The 19,741-nt window shown below is 39.2% G+C and overlaps 1 protein-coding gene across 4 annotated transcripts in view; it reads right to left on the bottom strand.

Annotated features, from left to right (window-relative positions):
* map7d1b (MAP7 domain containing 1b) overlaps positions 1–14,252 on the bottom strand; it is a 69,584-nt gene extending 55,332 nt beyond the window's left edge. For all 4 annotated transcript variants that reach the window (XM_063018482.1, XM_063018636.1, XM_063018564.1 and 1 more), the window contains exon 1: positions 13,916–14,252. In XM_063018482.1, coding sequence (XP_062874552.1) covers positions 13,916–13,973 — 58 coding nt within the window. In that variant the 5' untranslated portion in view covers positions 13,974–14,252. The remainder of the gene's footprint in view (positions 1–13,915) is intronic.
* Between the last annotated feature and the right edge of the window lie 5,489 nt (positions 14,253–19,741).

Raw genomic sequence — 19,741 nt, 5'->3', positions numbered from 1 at the left:
ATAATAGAAAACAACAATCATTTAAATATTATGGATTAGCATCTATAAATATGTGCACATATTGTTAAATATATGAATATTATATTGATATGAGCACTGAATCCACCTTGGGCATGTTCTATGACAAAATAGAGTTTGAGAGTTTGTAAAATAAAAAAAATATATAGGTATTTTGTGTCATGAATTTAGCACTTGGTAATACAAGAATTAGGCAATATTGTCTATTCTATTAGTGCTTTTTTATTCACATTTATGTAATTTGGCAGACGCTTTTATCCAAAGCGGCTTACAGTTATGACCGAATACCATGCAAGCAATTCAATTGAGGGTTAAGGGCCTTGTTCAGGGATCAATAGTAGTAAGTTGTAATTTCCCCAAGGTAACTTGAGTTTCCTTAAGGAAACTCCCTAACTAGCAGAGAGAAATGGCTAAAGCCGTGAATGAAAATGAAATGAATCGATTCATGAACCGAGTCTGCCAGGGAAACCAAACTAAACATAAAACTAAGCTAGTGCGGCGAGAGCGCTAGGTTAGTATCCGTCAAACAGCTACTCTGTCCACCAGAGTGTCGTGATCGATTGCAGAATTATGCCTCTCCTTATGTTCTAACTAAAGTAAAATAAAGGGCCTTGTTCAGGGATCAATAGTAGTAAGTTGTAATTTCCCCAAGGTAACTTGAGTTTCCTTAAGGAAACTCCCTAATTCAGAATTAATCCCTAAATTCCTTTGGGATTAATAAAGTATCTATCTAGCTAAGCGATAACAGGGATTAAACTAACACTACCACCAAGCGACCACTGTCATTTTATGTAAAACACATTTAAAAAGTTCTAGCTAGAAGTTATTATTGCACTTCAAAGAAAAAAATATCAATACAGCTTTCACAACTATCCCGTCCAGTCTAACCCCTCACAGCTGGGAATGTAAACAGCTGACCACAGTGGACGATAAGCTACAGCTGATATGCAATTCGATCCAGCGTTACCCAATCCTTCACTTTCCCAATGTTGCTCTTTAACAATCCTGAACTTTTGTGCCCCTTGAGGTATTTCCAGCTGATCCAGCACATCAGCTCATTAGCAACTCCACAACAAAGTTCAAACAAGTGGGTGAGCAGTAAAACGCCATCCGCGGCAACTGTGAGAAAACTCAGTGATGTACACTGTATGGCCAAAAGTATTCGGACACCTGACAGTGAGCTTGCTGGACATCCCATTTCAAGAACGAACAGTATTAAAACAGACTGATCCTCTATGTGATCTTCTCAGGTAGAACAACAGCCGCTCTTCTGAGAAGGTTTCTCACAAGACTGTGGGAATTTGTGCCCATTCGGTCAAAAGTGAATTTGTATGGCTGGATGCTGATGTTGGTCAAGAAAGCCTAAAATCAATTAATCAATAACGTCCCTGTAAGCTGTGTAAGAATGGTGGTTTCAACATTGATCAAAATAAAACCAAGGGAAATGTCACACAAAGTGGAATGGACTATTAAAAACTCAAAAAGAGGAAGCAAGAGGCCTACTGCACAAATCTGATTTTCGACTAAAGAGTGTCATGACTAAGGCACTACAATGTGCACTAACTAGCAGAGAGAACCGAGTCTGTCATGGAAACCAAACTAAACATAAAACTAAACTAGTGAGGCGAGAGCGCTAGGTTAGTATCCATCAAACAGCTACTCTGTCCACCAGAGTGTCGTGATCGATTGCAGAATGATGCCTCTCCTTATGTTCTAACTAAAGTAAAATAAATGTACATTTTTGGCATTTACAAGACGCTTTTATCCAAAGCGTCTTACAGTACTGAGACAGTACTGAGACAGTACTGCGGACAGCGGAAAAGAATCACTGAGTCATTTAGCACAACTCATTAAGAAGGAAGGAATCAAATGACTCACAGATTACTCACCTAGTTTAACAATGACAAGCTGCTATAAATACAAGTTGCTAAGACTATAATGTACAAAAAATAGTTTTGGTACAAAAACTGATAAAAAACTAAATGATTATTTTAATTTATATTAAAATCTTTTAGAAGTAAAGTTAACTTATGTAAAAATGCCTTGGCTTTAACTTCTAAGAGAGGCCGAGTTTTACAGTCACTGAGCTCTCAGTCACATGTAGGTCATAAATATTTTACAAGGAGATGAAAACTACAGCGACAAAAAGACGCCAGTCACATTATCTGTTCAGTGTAAACATGTAGCTTGCACGTAGTCATTAAATAACACTTATTTCCAAACTATATTAATGGTGAATTCCTCGTGATTCTCGCCTGTAATACAATAATATTCATATAGTCCGAATCTTGAGGTGTTAAGTGGTTTATAACAACAGAACTTAAAGGTCAGAATAAGGTCATTTTGTAGTCCACACCATGTTGTTATGCCCATATTTGGTAACCCGGGTCTAAGAGAAATTTTGAATGGGAAAAATAGAAAAATTGCCTCTCTCGCATCCTGTAGTCATAAAAAATTTTCCAAAGCTGTTACGTTTTGTTTTATGGAGATTCTTCTGTCTATTATCACTGGATCCTCTGAATTATGAAGTCGTTAAAGAGTCAAAATATGAATATTGCTACATGTAAGCTAATGCTACTGCGCACTGAATTGACGTCACTAGACTGGAAGCCTCTTAAATAACCGGGCGAAGCAGCACGATTCACCGGTGTAACAGTGCAGTGATATGGGATGGTTGGGTGTTACGCCTTTGGTTGCAGTCACCAAACTGGAGGTATTGCGGGCTCATTCCGTTGTAACCAAAGAATGTAACCAAATAAACTGTTAATAAATAACATGTGTAATTGTTTTTTGAAATGTTATATTTGCAAATTACACAAATTGAAAAAAAAAAAAAAAAAAAAACAGGAGCTGGTGTTGAGCTGGATTTTTCAGCATGGACGTAGGTTACAGTGCAGTCCTTTATCTAATACTCACTGAAACGTGATAGAGCTTTCCCTTCTGTTCATAGCTTGCTTTAACAAGCCCTACAAGATGACCTGCACTGAGGCTACACTGCTCAACATGACCTGACTGAAAGTGGTTTCACCTCTTTTAATACTATTGTAATCATCCTTGAAAAAGGGGGACAAACCACAAAGCGATACGACCACCATAGTGCGCCTTGCTTTGGTGTAGTTCAGTGATGTCTAATTAATGCGCATTAGCGTTAGCTTTCGTGTAGCATTATTAGTATTACGACCCTTTAACAACCTCGTAATTCAGAGGATCCAGTGATGTACAGGATAAATATGTACTGTACATAGAACAAAACGTATAGGGTTCTGAACATGTTTATTCAGCACAGGATGTGTTAGAGCCGATTTTTTGAAAACCCTGTTCATTTTTGCCATAGGAAATCGGGCTTAGACCCAGGTCTCCAAATATGGGCATAACGAGAAGTGGTCTTCAGTGGTCTATAAACGCAGTATCAGATGCTCCATCTATTGATAAATGCTCAGTCGAATTACTGTTCTGAAACAAAAAAGTAGCGAGTTTTTTATCCTTCAGGCAAGCACAGACCAAATCTGAATTTGAAGAATTTGCCCGCAGTGTTGGACAACATCATTGATCTGTCTTTATCAGGGGTCATTTTATCAATGTGGTTGCATAAAAGGTCAAATCTTCAGTCAATATTACTAAGAGCAGGGACTGGAAATCACAATCTTCTAATTGCTCTGGCTAGCAACTGGAAGACTGTGGATTTAAATTCTGGCTCTGCCATGCAGCCACTGTTGAACCCATGAGCAAGGACATTAACATTGTCTGCTCTAGGGGCGATGTACAATTCATGACCCAGCGCTCTGACCAGTGTATATGTATATATGACAAATAAAGGCTTCTTCTTTCTTTTCTTTCTTTCTTTTTCAAGCTGAAAGATGTTGCAAACCGCAAGGCACTGCAGCGAGTGGTGAAAACGGCCCCGTGCATCACAGGGACTCCACTTCCACCCATTGAGGACGTACAGAGGAAACGCTGTCTGCGTCGAGCTCGCAACATTCATAAGGACTCCTCCCACCCTGCACACAGACTGTTTGCTCTCTTGCAGGCGCTTCAGGAGCCTCCAGACCAAGACCAGCAGATTGAGGAACAGCTTTTTACCCAGAGCTGTCTCCTTACTGAACTCTGTCCCCTGTTAGCCCCCCACATCTCTCCTCCTGGTAAAGGTTGCTCTACAAACCTTTTTCTGCATTACATATGTCTCATTTGTACATACTGTATCTCATTTGTTCATAATTTCCACCTATACAGTATACATCTGTCTATTATGTTCATGTTCATAGCCTATACCGTATACATTTATCTATTATGTTCATAGCACCTTAATCTGTATCACCTTAATCTGCATAGCACCTTAATCTTAATCTGCACCTTAATCTGTATATTATGTCTATAGCACTGAACGGGCACAAATTCCCACAGACATGCTTCAAAGAAGCCAAAGATCACATTGTTTGTTTTTGAAATGGGACGCCCAACAAGCTCATGGTCAGGTGTCCAAATACTTTTGGTCATGTAGTGTATCATAGACCTACCATTCTAACAATTTAATAATATCTTTAACAATATTATCTAATCTTTAGAGACACGGTGAGTTAGAGGTCTGAGTTGAGTCATGAGTCTGGGATTGAGATTTCTAACCAACGCTTCAGTCTAAAACGTGCAGCCAGGAAATGTGGAGGAGGGCGACTAACACCATAAATGATGATGACGTGCTCTGAGGAGACTCCGATTCCAGCTGTGCCTTACTGCAACAACATCGCAAAATGTATGAGGACTCCTGTTTTTAGCCTCTCTCCAGAGGAAGTTGCACAATTCTTCAAAAAGAATAGAATGCCTCTATTTGTCATATATACAGATACACGTGAACAGTATGATGGATTTTTTTTCCACATATCCCAGCTTGTTTGTGAGCTGGGGTCAGAGCACAGGGTCAGATATTGTACGGTACCCCTGGAGCAGAGAGGGTTAAGGACCTTGCTCAAGACCTGACAGAACCGGGCTTTGAACTCTCAACCTTTCAATTGATAGTCCAAAACTCTACCCACTAGGCTACCACTGTACCAAAGAGAGATCATGAGAGAACCACCAATATCTACTGAATGGTTGTTCATATTTAGAGAAGAGTGACATTTACCCTACCTCTTGCCCAAAAGCATGTGAACACCAAAGCTGTTATCACAATATATACTTGGGGTTATGGGGCACGTCCAATATATCCCCAATATACTGATAAATGATAAATAAACATATTCCATTCACTAGCTTCGTGTAATGTTAGGATCCATAATTGTTTTAATCAGTAGTTATTTAATATGGCAAAAATGCTCTACAATGTGTTTAATTTATGGCTACGTCCTTGGTGCAGGGGCAATTGTGGCCTAGTGGTTAAGGTACTGGACTAGTAGGTAGAAAATTGCTGGTTCAAACCCCACCACTGCCAGATTGCCACTGCTGCACCCTTGAGCAAGGTCCTTAACCCTCAATTGCTTAGACAGTATACTGTAAGTCACTTTGAATAAAAGCGTCTCCTAAATACCGAAAATGTAAATGGTGGACATCTTTCCAGATGACTGAAGCAGAAGCTTTTATCCAAACTGACTTACAATTGTAACTATATACAATCCAAGCATTTGAGAATTAAAGGCCTCCGCCCAAGGGTCCAACAGTGACAACCTGGCAGATCTTGAGGAGCTTAAACCAGCAACCTTATGATCAGGGTGCATTCACATTCAAAGCGGCAAAACCACTTTTGCAGCGTTGTGCTCGTGATTTTTGCTAAGATTCCTGATTGAACTTTGACCTAGTTTGCTGCTGACCTTTTCAAAGCGCCTCCAATGAGACGAACTGTTTGATACAACACAGTAAAAGTGGCTCAGGCTGTACGAAAGACGCTTAACATGAAAAAAACTTAACGTGACTTATTGTACTAAAACAACGAGTAAAGAATTTCATTAGTGGAGAGAACTTACAATATAAGCAGTAATAATTAAGAGAGGTTTATGGTTCCTGTGTCATTCTAATTTACGTTACGCTTTTTTTTTTAACAATAAGCGTTTTAGACTCTCTCAGAAAAGCTGATTCTCACAATTTCTCAGAACCTCGGGCTATAACACAAGTTTAAAAGTGAAACAGTGAGGAAAATCCAGATAAACCCAGATACACATGGAGCTCTCAGAGTAAATTTGATGGTTATTCCACACAAATGCAGATTCATGTCGTACCGCACCGGTAAAGCGCCGGTTTGCATCGAGGCTCGCGGTTTTGCCGCTTCTCATGTGAATGCGCCCTTACTAGTCCGTTATCTTACTCACTGACAGGTTGCAAACAGGCATGTAAAATCAACTGTATAAAATAAATTATGTTCTTTCAACTTAGTGGCATCAGTTTGGGCAGGGCACAGTAAACAATGAGCTGTTCAGAAAGCTTACGGTCTGTTTACATTTGCGGCAAACGCTTTTATCCAAAGCGATGTACAATCCACAAAATTTAGGGTTAAAGGCCTGGCATTAGGGCCCAACAGTGGCAACCTTTACATAATTGTGGAGACTCCAGTATGAACAATTTTGAGAAACAATAGTCGCACTTCTGCTTGCGAGTGTATGTAAACTTTTCAGCTGAACTAAAATGCTCACAAGTTCACACACGCTCTCCTGACTGTGTCTCGGAAAAACAGAAAGAAAGAACGGCGCTTCCTTTTATCACAGACTGAAAATATTTATTTGAACACGTCTGGACTTGGAGAGGCTCAGTGCCACAGTCGTACCACATAAAGCCACTGATGATGGAGCGCAGAGGACATCGAGTCTCACGTCTCATTAATTACAGGTGGTTTGAATCGAACTGCTTACTATATACACACACCTGGATGAAATCACATGGTAACGTCTGCAGTGAAACCTGCACCCTGTCCTCCTTACTAGATGGGTTAAAACGTTTGTATTCGTACTGATCCATTCCCACCGACTCCACGTTAGTACGTGTTCAGATACTCAACCTAAGCTGAGGTTCTCAAACGTTTTAGGCCAATGACCTACTACCAGCTACCATATTTACATTTATGACATTTAGCAGACACTTGTTTCCAAAGCAACTTAGAGTACCGTGACAGTATATTATCTAAAAGCTTTACTCAAGGGCCCAACAGTGGCAACCTGACAGTGGTGAGGCTTGAACCAGCGACCTTTTGATTACTAGTCCAGTACTTTAACCACTAGGCTACAACTGCCCTAATGGTTTTATGTGGTTCAGATTTTTACTTTTACATTTTCAGCATTTAACAGACGCTTTTATCCACTGTGACAGTATATTATCTAAGCAATTGAGGGTTAAGGGCCTTTCTCAGGGGCCCAACAGTGACAACGTAGTAGTAAGGGATGGGGTTTGAACCAGCAAACTTTTGCTTACTAGTCCAGTACCTTAACCACTAGGCTACAACTGCCCTAATGGTTCAGATTTTTACATTTACATTTTCAGTATTTAACAGACACTTTTATCCACTGTGACAGTATATTATCTAAGCAATTGAGGGTTAAGGGCCCTGCTCAGGGGCCCAACAGTGGCAACCTGACAGTGGTGGGGCTTGAACCACTAGCCTTTTGATTACTAGTCCAGTACCCTAACCGCTAAGCTACAACTGCCCTAATGGTTCAAATTTTTACTTTTACATTTTCAGCATTTAACAGACACTTTTATCCACTGTGACAGTATATTATCTAAGCAATTGAGGGTTAAGGGCCTTGCTTGGGAGCCCAACAGTGATTAGTCCTAGCAGTGGTGGGTCTTGAACCAGCGGCCTTTCGATTACTAGTCCAGTACATTAACCACTAGGCTACAACTGCCCTAATGGTTTAGATTTTTACATTTACATTTTCAGCATTTAACAGACGCTTTTATCCACTGTCACAGTATATTATCTAAGCAATTGAGGGTTAAGGGCCTTGCTCAGGGGCCAAACAGTGGCAAACTGACAGTGGTGGGACTTGAGCCAGCGGCCTTTCGATTACTAGTCCAGTACCTTAACCACTAGGCTACAACTGCCCTAATAGTTCAGATTTTTACATTTACATTTTCAGTATTTAGCAGACACTTTTATCCAAAGTCACTTACAGTACTGCGAAGGTGTACTGTCTCAGCTGTTGAGGATTAAGGGCCTTGCTCAGGGGCCCAACAGTGACAACATAGTAGTGACACAGGGTCATGGGACCATGGAAGGGTACTGACACAACCATTAAAGGGATGCTTTGAAGGATACTTAACCAAGGTAGAAGAAGCTGAAGAGCCACAAAAAGAAAACAAATTAAAATGATAACAATGTAGATCAACAAAGAACTAAGTCCCGACAAAATGGGGCGCTCAGGTGGCCCAGCGGTAAAACACTTGTAGGTTCGAATCTCAGCTCTACTACTAACATGCTGGGCGCCCACACAGTCAATGATTGACTCTTCCGTCTGAGTCGGACGTGTCGGGTAAAATATTGATGTCAAATGTAGTCAGTATTTTAATTCTCATTCCTCTAAATGAGAGCCGTCCTAGCTGGGACTGCAGTGTCCTCACAAATCACGTCAAGGTCAGACCGTTATTTTCTCATGTTCAGTAGTACGCAGTCCTCGGCATTGGCGGTGTTCTGTAAATGTTTGATTTAGGGTGATCTAAGCAGGATGTATATGTGAGATTTAAGGATTTTAATTCAAGCATGTACCTGTGGTGAGGCATAAAGATAGACATGGTAAACAGACCCACATCGAGGTATGAAAACACATTCCATTCCTATTAAGCAAACCAGCTTGTACTGAAGAGTCGGTCAGCAGTGGAAATCAGCAGCAGTAGAGAGGAAGCAAAATGCAATTGTGCAACTAGTTTGGGGAAAATTGGGGGAAAATGCTAAATAAATAAATGAAATCAAACCATAAGCTGCATATGAAGACCAAAAAAAAGACTTATAATTCAGAATACTGGTACTTTTACTGAGATAAAGGCAATAATGATGGTATGCATCACTGTAAGACTCTTCAGTACAAGCTGGTTTGCTTAATGGGAATGGAATGTGTTTTCATACCTCGATGTGGGTCTGCACACCGTGTCTATCTTTACGCCTCACCACAGGAACATCCTTCATTTAAAATGCCTTAAAGCTCACAAATACATCCTGCTCAGATCATCCTAAATCAAACGTGTATTGAACACCGCCGATGCTGAGGACTGCGTACTACTGAACATCAGAAAGTAACGCTCTGACCTTGACGTGATTTATGAGGACACTGCAGTCCCAGCTACGGCGGCTCTCATTTACAAGAATGAGAATTAAAATACTGAATACATTTGACCTCAAGTCAATATTTTAACCTATACTATATGGACAAAAGTATTGGGATACCTGAGCATGAGCTTGTTTGGACATTCCATTCCAAAACAATGAGCTTTAATATTGAATCGCTTCCTCTTTACTTTGTAGCTTTAACATCAGTCACTCTTCTGAAAGCCTTACTACAAGCTTGGAGTGTCTGAGGGAATTTGTGCTCATTTAGTTAATTGACTAAGTGTAGTGCTGGTTTACAATCCAAGTTTAATTCAGCCCAAAAATGTGAAGTCGGGTTGAGAAACTCGAGCTCATTCACACACAACTATTCAAACCACTTCTTTATAAAGCAAGAAACAAGTAAATTCAATCATTACAAGGGGTGGCCACATACTTTTGGCCATGTGGTGTATTTTGAACATAAAACCTGCATCATTTTTTACCAGACTTAACAGAGTTTTCTATCCCGGCTGCTCTTCCTGACAAAACCCTCCTATTTTTATCCTGGCTTGGAACCAGGACTGAGAGTACACCTCCCAACAGCTAGGCTAAGGTCATGTCAGTGCAGACGCACGACCTACTGATAACGGTAGTGGGCTAGCGTACCTTACCGCTGCGCCCCCTGAGCGCTCTGAAAGCTACACTGATTGCTGATTGAGTAGAAAATAACCTCAAAATGCATTATTTTCCTATGACAGTAATATTTTGGAGCCTTAAGCTCTACACCACCACCATCCCACACTGCTAATATACAAATCCACGTTGATATCTCTTAGTAACTTGTAAGGGATTTGTCCCTTTAGACAGGAACATCGTAGTGATGACTGAAAGAGAAGCTCACTGTGGGCTAAATTACGACCTGGATGTTTTCTGTGATTAAAAGGCACAGTGCGATCATTCCTCCGGATAAATGGGTCAAATCATAGCCTACAAACATTTCTCTTAATTAACCAGCACTGTCATGGTGAATACAGCACAGTGGCATACAACGTCCAACGTCAAGAAAACAAACGAGCACAAGATCAAATTGAAGATCCTGATCCAGCTGCTTGGACCTTTAAATTACATAATAATTACATCATAATACACAGAAATGTTTTTTTTATCATGAGAGGAGTATATTCATAATGATATTATAGCTCACTTTGCACAATTACAGCCTACATAGATTTTTTCAGCATTTAGCAGGCGCCTTTATCCAAAACTACTTACATTTCAGACCATATACACTGATCAGCCATAACATTAAAACCACCTCCTTGTTTCTACACTCACTGTCCATTTTATCAGCTCCACTTACCATATAGAAGCACTTTGTAGTTCTACAATTACTGACTGTAGTCCATCTGTTTCTCTGCATACTCTCTTACCCCCCCCCCCTTCATGCTATTCTTTAATGGTCAGGACCCCCACAGGACCACCACAGAGTAGGTATTATTTAGGTGGTGGATGATTCTCAGCACTGCATTGACACTGACATGGTGGTGGTGTGTTAGTGTGTGTTGTGCTGGTATGAGTGGATCAGACACAGGTTGGTGGACTATTCTCAGTCCAGCAGTGACAGTAAGGTATTTAAAAACCCCAGCAGCGCTGCTGTGTCTTATCCACTCATACCAGCACAACACACACTAACACACCACCACCATGTCAGTGTCACTGCAGTGCTGAGAATGATCCACCATGTTGGGTCCTTGAGCAAGGCCCTTGACCCTCTCGGCTCCAGGGGCGCTGTACAATGGCTGACCCTGCGCTCTGACCACAGCGTCAAAACAAATAAAGGCATTCTATTACTTTAGCAGACAGGCAGGATTTCAAACCTGAGTCAGATCTACTCATAACCTACATTTGTTTTAAGAAGAAGACAGATCCTGTCAGCAGGTGGGTACAAACTGTATCACGTCACTTCACCACGCCGTCATCGCTTTGTGATGGTTGACTGCACAGATGGGTCAGTTTTTCTAAATATTCATGTAGTCTGAGCCTGAAATACACATCTCTCTGTTTATTAGCCTCTGGCTTAACATTTCTGTGTCAGGGTGTGTCCGAGACGTAATCAGAACCTGGTGTTTTCATAATGCAGTGTTTCAGTTTGAATCAGAAGGGTTAGCATTGCACTACATGGGCTAAATCATAACCTGGTCTACATATCATTTACCTTAATCAGGGATAACTGGTCTATGTGAGTCGAGTCATAGCATTATATTATAATATACTGTAGAATATATAAGTATACCTAATGTGTAATTATTGTCATTATTATTGTTACTACTTTTATTATTTATGTTGCTAAATAAAAGATATGATCGGGTTTTAAATCATTAAAAAAGTGGAAAATTTGACCTTGCCGACCCTGTTACATTCTGATCCACATTTAATGTTAATAACACCTTCTGCATTAAATGCCACTTTTGGTGGAACTACACTTTTCTCTTTTTTAGTGTTTGATTTAGCTTTTTTTATTAGACTGTGGTTCAAACATCAGATTTTCCAGATAAAGCACGTTGTAGACTTTAAAGGCTAGGCTTTAAAATGAACTTTAAAATGAGTGAACCTGTTTAGTCCTCGGTTAAATAGTTTTGTACCATCTTGCTAAGACTGACACTGTTGTCTGAATGTAAGGATTATGTGGGGATTTACAAGAGAACTTTACAAGTGATCTATAAGAGCTGCATCAAGCCCTGGAAGGCTTAAAATTGGAAAAAGCTGAAAGCAATGTGTGTGACATTGTATACAAACATGTCTGCCCAAACACCAAACACACACTGGACTAGCACAACGGGGGAACGTTGTGGACCACCAGTGGTACTCATATCACAATTTCTACTGCTGCACTATAGCTTTTTGCAAAATACACATTATTACCCATTACACAACATACTTACATATAAATGCACAGAGTCTTAGAGTTTAAAAGATCAAGATTATTAAACAAATCAACATCTGCCATAATATATGTCCAAAAGTTCACGTGGACTTTAAACACTGAGTGCTTGGACCCCTAATAATAAAATGCAATATATATTCAGCTTCTTGCTAAATTTACATACGTTTTCTATAGCTAACATCTAACAAATTAACCCCTGGAATATGTTCAAGAACACACTGAGATTTGTTTTAAAGGGTACCTGTTATACAACATAGACCACTAGTCTACTATTTTCCCTAATATCTTAAATAATAATAATAATAATAATAATAATAATAATAATAATAATAACATCCCTATACACTTATATATCAATACAAAGAGTTGGAAAAAGGTTAATGATAAATGGATTTAGAGTTTAAAAGATCAAGATTAAGAAACAAATCAACATCTGGCATAATATATGTCCAAAAGTAAGTAATATTCATCTATAATTTGAACACTGAGTACTTGGACCCCTAATACTAAATTGTCCATGACTGTGTTCGATATAACCTTGTGAACTGATGAACCTTGTGTAATGAGTAACTACCGTTCCTCTCATGAATGTAACCAAAGTGTAAAACATGACGTTAAAATCCTAATAAACAAACAAACAAATGCATGTTCTCCTCTTATGCTATTTTCCCTAATACCTATAATAATAATAATGATAATAAGAATAATAATATCACTATGTACTTACATATAAATGCACAGAGTTGGATTGTGTTTTCAAAAAATTAACCAAATCAACATCTGGCATAATATATGTCCAAAAGTAAACATAAACATTTTATCTACAATGTAAACACGATGTGCTTGGACCCCTAATGATAAAATACAATATATATTTAGCTTCTTGCTAATTATACACAGAAATATACATTTCTCTAGCCAAGATTTAACAAATTAAGCCCTGTAATATGCTCCAGAACACACTGAGATTTGTTTTAAAAGGTTCAACAAAGACCAAACCACATTCTCTTCTGCTGTTTTCCTTAAAAATAATAATAATAATATCATCACTATATACTTATACTGTATATAAATAATAATTTACAAGATTAAATATCATCTGCCATAATATATGTCCAAAAGTAAACACTGAGAGCTTTGAGTCTTATAATGATATACAATATAAAGGCTATAAAATACTACTTATAGTACTCTAGGCGTATTATGTGGACTTTTGATCAGATATAAAGCTTTTTTACTATCTGGAGCTTCTACCATAATAACAGTGTAACATGGAGTGTCAAAGTAGGACATATCATGACAGGATCTGAAGGGTCATCAGTGGTCAGTGTAGGCCCAGCTATTATGTGCCTGGACCCCCTTATTTAGAAATATATATGCCAGCGATTACTTGCAAACTAGATAACATTTTGTATTGATAAAATACCGAAAATCAAAGTTTCTATAATGGTAATTAAACATATAAAGGTCTGGTATGGTAAAATATGTTAGAATGGTCCCAGGGTGTGTCCAAGATTAATGGAACTCTGTGTCCAACTGTGTGGACATCACATTAAGCTTAAGGAATAAAGCAAAACATGTATGTTCTTACAATAAGTGAACAAAATAACAAACATATCCCAGAGTAAATCCGAGTATGTCCACCAGAGCTGCACATTTATCTCCATGATTTAACCAGACATGTCAGCAGCTATAAAGCCTTCAAGAATAATAATTAAAAAAAAAAAAACATGTACCTTTATCTGTCAGGGTCAGTTTTGCTTGGAAGCTGCTCTCCAGATCTTTGTTCTCCATTTTCTGCGTGTTTTAGTATTATTTATTTGAAGATGTTTAAGGCTTTTCCTCTCCACGGTGCGTCATTCCATCAGTGCGCCCTGAACCAGCTCAGCCCGAACAATGCGCCTGTCCCAGCCAGCGCTCAGCAACACAAGCGGTCCAAACCAGAGCTACCAGTGGATAATCAAACACCAGAATACGCGTGTACTGGTACAGGACACAGACACACAGAGGATGATTCGCGGTGCTTTAAAAACAAACCCACGATAAACCTGGAAGCTCCTCCGGCGCACCGCTCCGACCCCGCTGCAATGAAAGCGCTCAGAGGAACAGCAGATCTGTACCGGACTAAACCATCCAGATACACACTAGGGGGGGGGGGCACATCTGTATAAAAGACTTTCCTACAAAGAAATACCCAGTTTACACGCTTCTCAATGCAAGATTAACACAATTTAACTTTGTTGAACACTGTTTGCAAACCTATTTGGTAGATTTTGCGCAAGTGAGAAAAAAAAAAATCGTTTTTTAGTTTTGAAACACCCCCCACTTTAGTGAGCGCTTCTCATGGTTCCACCACTGGACTGGTGGAAGAAAATAGAAATGACTCAGTCAGTACTGCATATGCTCCCAGCCTTGCAACAGTTTAGGGAAGGTCCTTTCCTTTCCTATGCACAAAGCAAGCTCTATAATGACAAAAAGAAAAGCTCGGTTTAAAGAAACTCCAGAGTTCTGACCTCAGCCCCACTGAACAGCTCTGGAATGAACTGGAACAACAACTGAGGCTTTCCTGATCGACATCAGTGCTAGATACCTTTTGTTTTTTCTATTACTTAATGTTCTACAACCCCAAATAAAACTTTCATTTTATTTGATGTCAGACAGGATGAACCTGAGATATTTCATGTTTTATCTGCTCAACTTCATTTCATTTATTAATAAACATCCATTCCTGCATTTCAGTTCTGCAACACATTCCAAAAAAGTTGGAACGGGGCAATTTAGAGCTACTAATGAGGTGAAAAAACTAAATAATAATGCGATTTTAAACAGGTGATTGTGATCATGGTTTGGTACAAAAGCAGCATCCAGGGAAGGCTGAGAGTCTCTGATGAGCAAAGATGATCAGAGGATCCAGTTTGTCCACAAATGTGTGAGAAAATGATTGAAATGTTTAAAAACAATGAACCTCAAAGAAAGATTGGAAGGGATTTGCATATTTCTCCCTCTACAGTGCATAATATCATTAAACCATTCAAGGAATCAGGAGGAATTTCAGTGCTTAAAAGCCAAGGGCGCAAGCTTAAGCTGAATGCTCGTGATCTTCCATCCCTCAGACGGCATCAAGAACCTCCACTCAACAATAGCTGATATAACCACATGGGTGAGGGATTAGTTTATCAAACCTTTATTAAGCTCTACAATACAGTTACTGCAAAAATGATACTTAAACCTTTACTGTGCACAAAAGAAGCCTTATGTTAACCATGTCCAGAAGCGGCGTCAACTTCTCTGGGCATCTAGGATGGACCATCACACAGTGGAAACGTGTATTGTGGTCAGATGAATCAGCATTCCAGGCCTTTTTTGGAAAAAATGGACACCGTGTGCTCTGGACCAAAGATGAAAAGGACCATCCAGACTGTTATCAGCAACAAGTCCAAAAGCCAGGGTCTGTCATGGTATGGGGCTGTATCAGTGCCCTTGGCAAAGGTCATTTACACTTCTGTGATGCAGCATTAATGCAGAAAATTACATGTGCTGCTTCAAGATGTAATCTTTTTCAGGGACGTTCATGACATTCATGCATTTTTTAACAAGACAATGCAAAACCACATAAATAATATTAGGTGCTTGGATGGCATAGTGGTCTATTATTATTCTAGCCCACAACCCATGAGATCCCACTGTGACCCTGACCAGAATAAAGTCATTCATTAATTGTCTGTTTTACCACCACTCAATATTTTGTTTCAGCTTTTTAAAATGCAGAGAGAAACAGAGTAAATAAAACACTGTTTGTCGTTGGACGTCAGTTCAGCAGCACAAGACAGAACCGAACAGATCAAAACAAAAATAACTCAAGGCTGCAGTATAAAGTTTCTTCTTCATCAGCTGGTGAGCTCATCTCTGACGTCACTGGTGCTGCTGGGACGAAAACAGGTCCAGTAAGTCGAGAACTGAACAACCTTTCAACAATTGAGACCTGTGCTACTGAGCTGCCCGAGAACATGAACCTACCGATGTACCAATGATTATATATTCACCTTCCCCCCTTCCCAAAAAATTTCTCTGTTTCTGTCTGATAGTCGTGCAGAATGAAAGACGGCTTTGTTCTGTACAGGATGTAGAAAATATGGCTGTGACGGTCACACGGCGGACACTAAATCACCGTCCTTATTAAAACATTAATGTCAAGGTCCTTAAACACATAAATGTATGTTAAAATACAAATGCAACAATTAAAAGTAATGTTATGAATCAAAAGCCCATAATAACAGTTATGAATCGTTTATTGTCAATGCAACCTGTCACAAGTACAATCTATCTTTGAATACACTAATGAAGCCATCGTCATTATAACGGGGTAGTAAGAACAAAAAATTTACCTAAGTGCAAAATGCATGGTCAAAGTAAAAAGTTGACACAGCAGTGTGTGTCAAAAATACAACCCCAAATCTGAAAAAGTTGGGACGGCATGGAAAAAGTAAATAAAATAACACCTTACATTTACTTTGACTTTTATTTGATGTCAGACAGGATGAACCTGAGATAATTCATGTTTTATCTGCTCAACTTCATTTCATTTATTAATAAACATCCATTCCTGCATTTCAGGCCTGCAACACATTCCAAAAAAAGTTGGGACAGTAAAGCATTTACCACTTTGTAATGCTGTCGTTCCTTTTGGCACCGAGGAGACCAAGTGATTTAATGTTTCAGCTTTTATTTTGTCTCGTTTTTCCTGCAAACACGTCTTACGATGTGCAACAGTACGGGGTCGTCGTTGTCACATTTTTCCTTTCAAAATTCTCCACACATTCTCTATTGGGGACAGGTCAGGACTGCAGGCAGGCCAGTCCAGTACCCTCTTCTTCCACATCCATGTCTTTGTAATGTGTGCAGCAGGTGGTTTTGCATTTTGTTGAAAAATGCTGGACGTCCCTGGAAAAGACGACGTCTTAAAGGCAGCACATGTTGCTCTAAGAGCTCAATGTACTTTTCTGCATGCCATCACAGAAGTGTAAATAACCTTTACCAAGGGCACTGACACAGCCCCAAACCCTGACATACCCTGTAACTCCGTATTGTAGAACTTGACAAAGGTTTGATAAAGTAATCCCTCACCCATGTGGTTATATCAGCTATTGTTGAGTGGTGGTTCTTGATTCCGTCTGAGGAATGAAAGATCACGGGCGTTCAGATTAAGCTTGCACCCTCGGCCTTTACGCACTGAAATTCCTCCTGATTTCTTGAATGGTTTAATGATATTATGCACTGTAGAGGGAGAAATATGTAAATCCCTTCCAATCTTTCTTTGAGGTTCATTGTTTAAAACATTTCAATAATTTTCTCACACATTTGGATCCTCTGATCATCTTTACTCATCAAAGACTCTCAGCCTTTCCTGGATGCTGCTTTTGTACCAAACCATGATCACAATCACCTGTTTAAAATCACATCATTATTTAGTTTTTTCACCTCATTACTAGCCCTAAATTGCCCCCGTCCCAACTTTTTTTGGAATGTGTTACAGGCCTGAAATGCAGGAATGGATGTTTATTAATAAATGAAATAAAGTTGAGCAGATAAAACATGAAATATCTCAGGTTCATCCTGTCTGCAATCAAATAAAATTCTAAAGAAATGTGAGGAACACTGTATTTTTATTTTATTTGCATTTGCCATACTGTCCCAACGTTTTCTAATTTGGGGTTGTATTTCCCACACAATAACCTCAGTTGCAGCAGCCTGAACTGAAGAAGGAAGGTTTGGTCTATGGATTTATCTCGTTGACACCAAATTCGGACCCTATCATCTGCATTTAGGAGCATAAACCAAGATAAATTTGACCTTTACTATTGCGTATCACTATAAGATGATATTACACAAAGGAACACTCTCAAATTCAGCCAGACAGAAAAACACACAGTATAATTTCAGTAGGCTAAAGAACATGTGTCTTTATATTTAGGACAGTTTAATACTTTTGAAGCTTTCAGACCATTCAAAGAAGAACCCACAGAGACCATGAATGTTTTCCCTTTGTCCTCATTATCTGGCAGATTATCTTTCACAATCCCCTGCTTGCAAAAATGTGTTAAAGTGCATAAAGCAGCATTTTATAGAGAAAACACAGTAATACAAACCATATTTCTGAAAAAGTTGGGACATTTGGTAAAGCACGATAAAAAGAAGAATCTGTGATTTGGTTATTCTCTTGAGTCTTTATTTACAGTCACTGATGAAAGCAGAAGGAAAAGATTTCCAACGTTTACTTTGTAATTTTCAACACATTTAGATTTTGATTTCCTCCAAACATTCCAAAAAAGTTGGGACAGAGACGTGTTTACCCCTGTGTTTCCATTAGCCTTCCTATTAATGAGACTTTTTAATGGTTTGTGAACTGATGACACTAATTGTTACAGTTTTGTAAGTGGAATTTTACTCTATTCTTGCTTGATACGAGACTTCAGATGCTCAACAGTCTGTAGTTGTTGTCGTCCGATTCTCCTCGTCATGATGCACCGTACATTTTCAATATGAGACAGATCTGGACTGCAGGCAGGCCAGTCAAGCACACACACTCTGCAGCTACGAAGCCACAGTGTTCTGGTGTTTGCAGAATGAAGCCTGACATTGTCTTCCCTGGAAAAGTTCCATTAATGAGAGCCAATGTCTAAGTTTGTTTGTTTATTTATTAGAATTTTAACGTCATGTTTTACACTTTGGTTACATTCATGACAGAAACGGTAGTTACTCATTACACAAGATTCATCAGTTCACAAGTTTATATCAAACACAGTCATGGACAATTTAGTATCTCCAATTCACCTCACGCACCTGGTGGAAACCCATGCGGACACGGGGAGAACATGCAAACTCCACACACAAAGGACTCGGTGTCGCCCCACCTGGGAATAGAACCCAGGACCTTCTTGTTGTGAGGCGACAGTGCTACCCACTTAGCCACTAAGTAAAATCCCTATATATGCAACCCAAATCAGAAAAAGATGGGACAGTATGGAAAATGCTAATCAAACAAAAGCGGTGTTACTTTTACTTGATTGTAGACAGTATGAACCATTTCAGTTCTGCAACACATTACAACATAGTTGGGATGGTAAAGCATTTACCACTTTGTAATGTTGCCAGTCCTTTTCACCACACTTAAAAGACGTTTTGGCTCCAAGGAGACCAAGTGATTTAGTGTTTCAGGTGTAATTTTGTCCCATTTTTATTGCAAACACGTCTTAAGGTGTGTAACAGTACAGTTTTGTCGTTGCTGAATTTTTTGTTTCAAAACTTGTCTTTCTATATCTACAGTATATGTAGTCCAGGTATGTAGAAATGATGAATTGGTGCTAGTTCACCATAATTAAACAAATCTTTATTAAAGCTTTCATGTAAACTGAAGACACACTATGTCATGATTCGTCTCTCCACATTACTCACACTGAAACCCGCGTCCACGCCCTCACATTTGGAGAATATTTCCACAGCAGTTGCTCTACATGAGCTCCGTTTACTCCATCTGTTCCATTACAGAACTAGGATCAGTGTTT

Source organism: Trichomycterus rosablanca, chromosome 1 (assembly GCF_030014385.1).
Source record: "Trichomycterus rosablanca isolate fTriRos1 chromosome 1, fTriRos1.hap1, whole genome shotgun sequence".
In the NCBI taxonomy this organism is placed as follows: domain Eukaryota; kingdom Metazoa; phylum Chordata; class Actinopteri; order Siluriformes; family Trichomycteridae; genus Trichomycterus; species Trichomycterus rosablanca.
The sequence above is the reverse complement of the archived record's forward strand: the minus strand, read 5'-3'. Positions and strand labels throughout refer to the sequence as shown.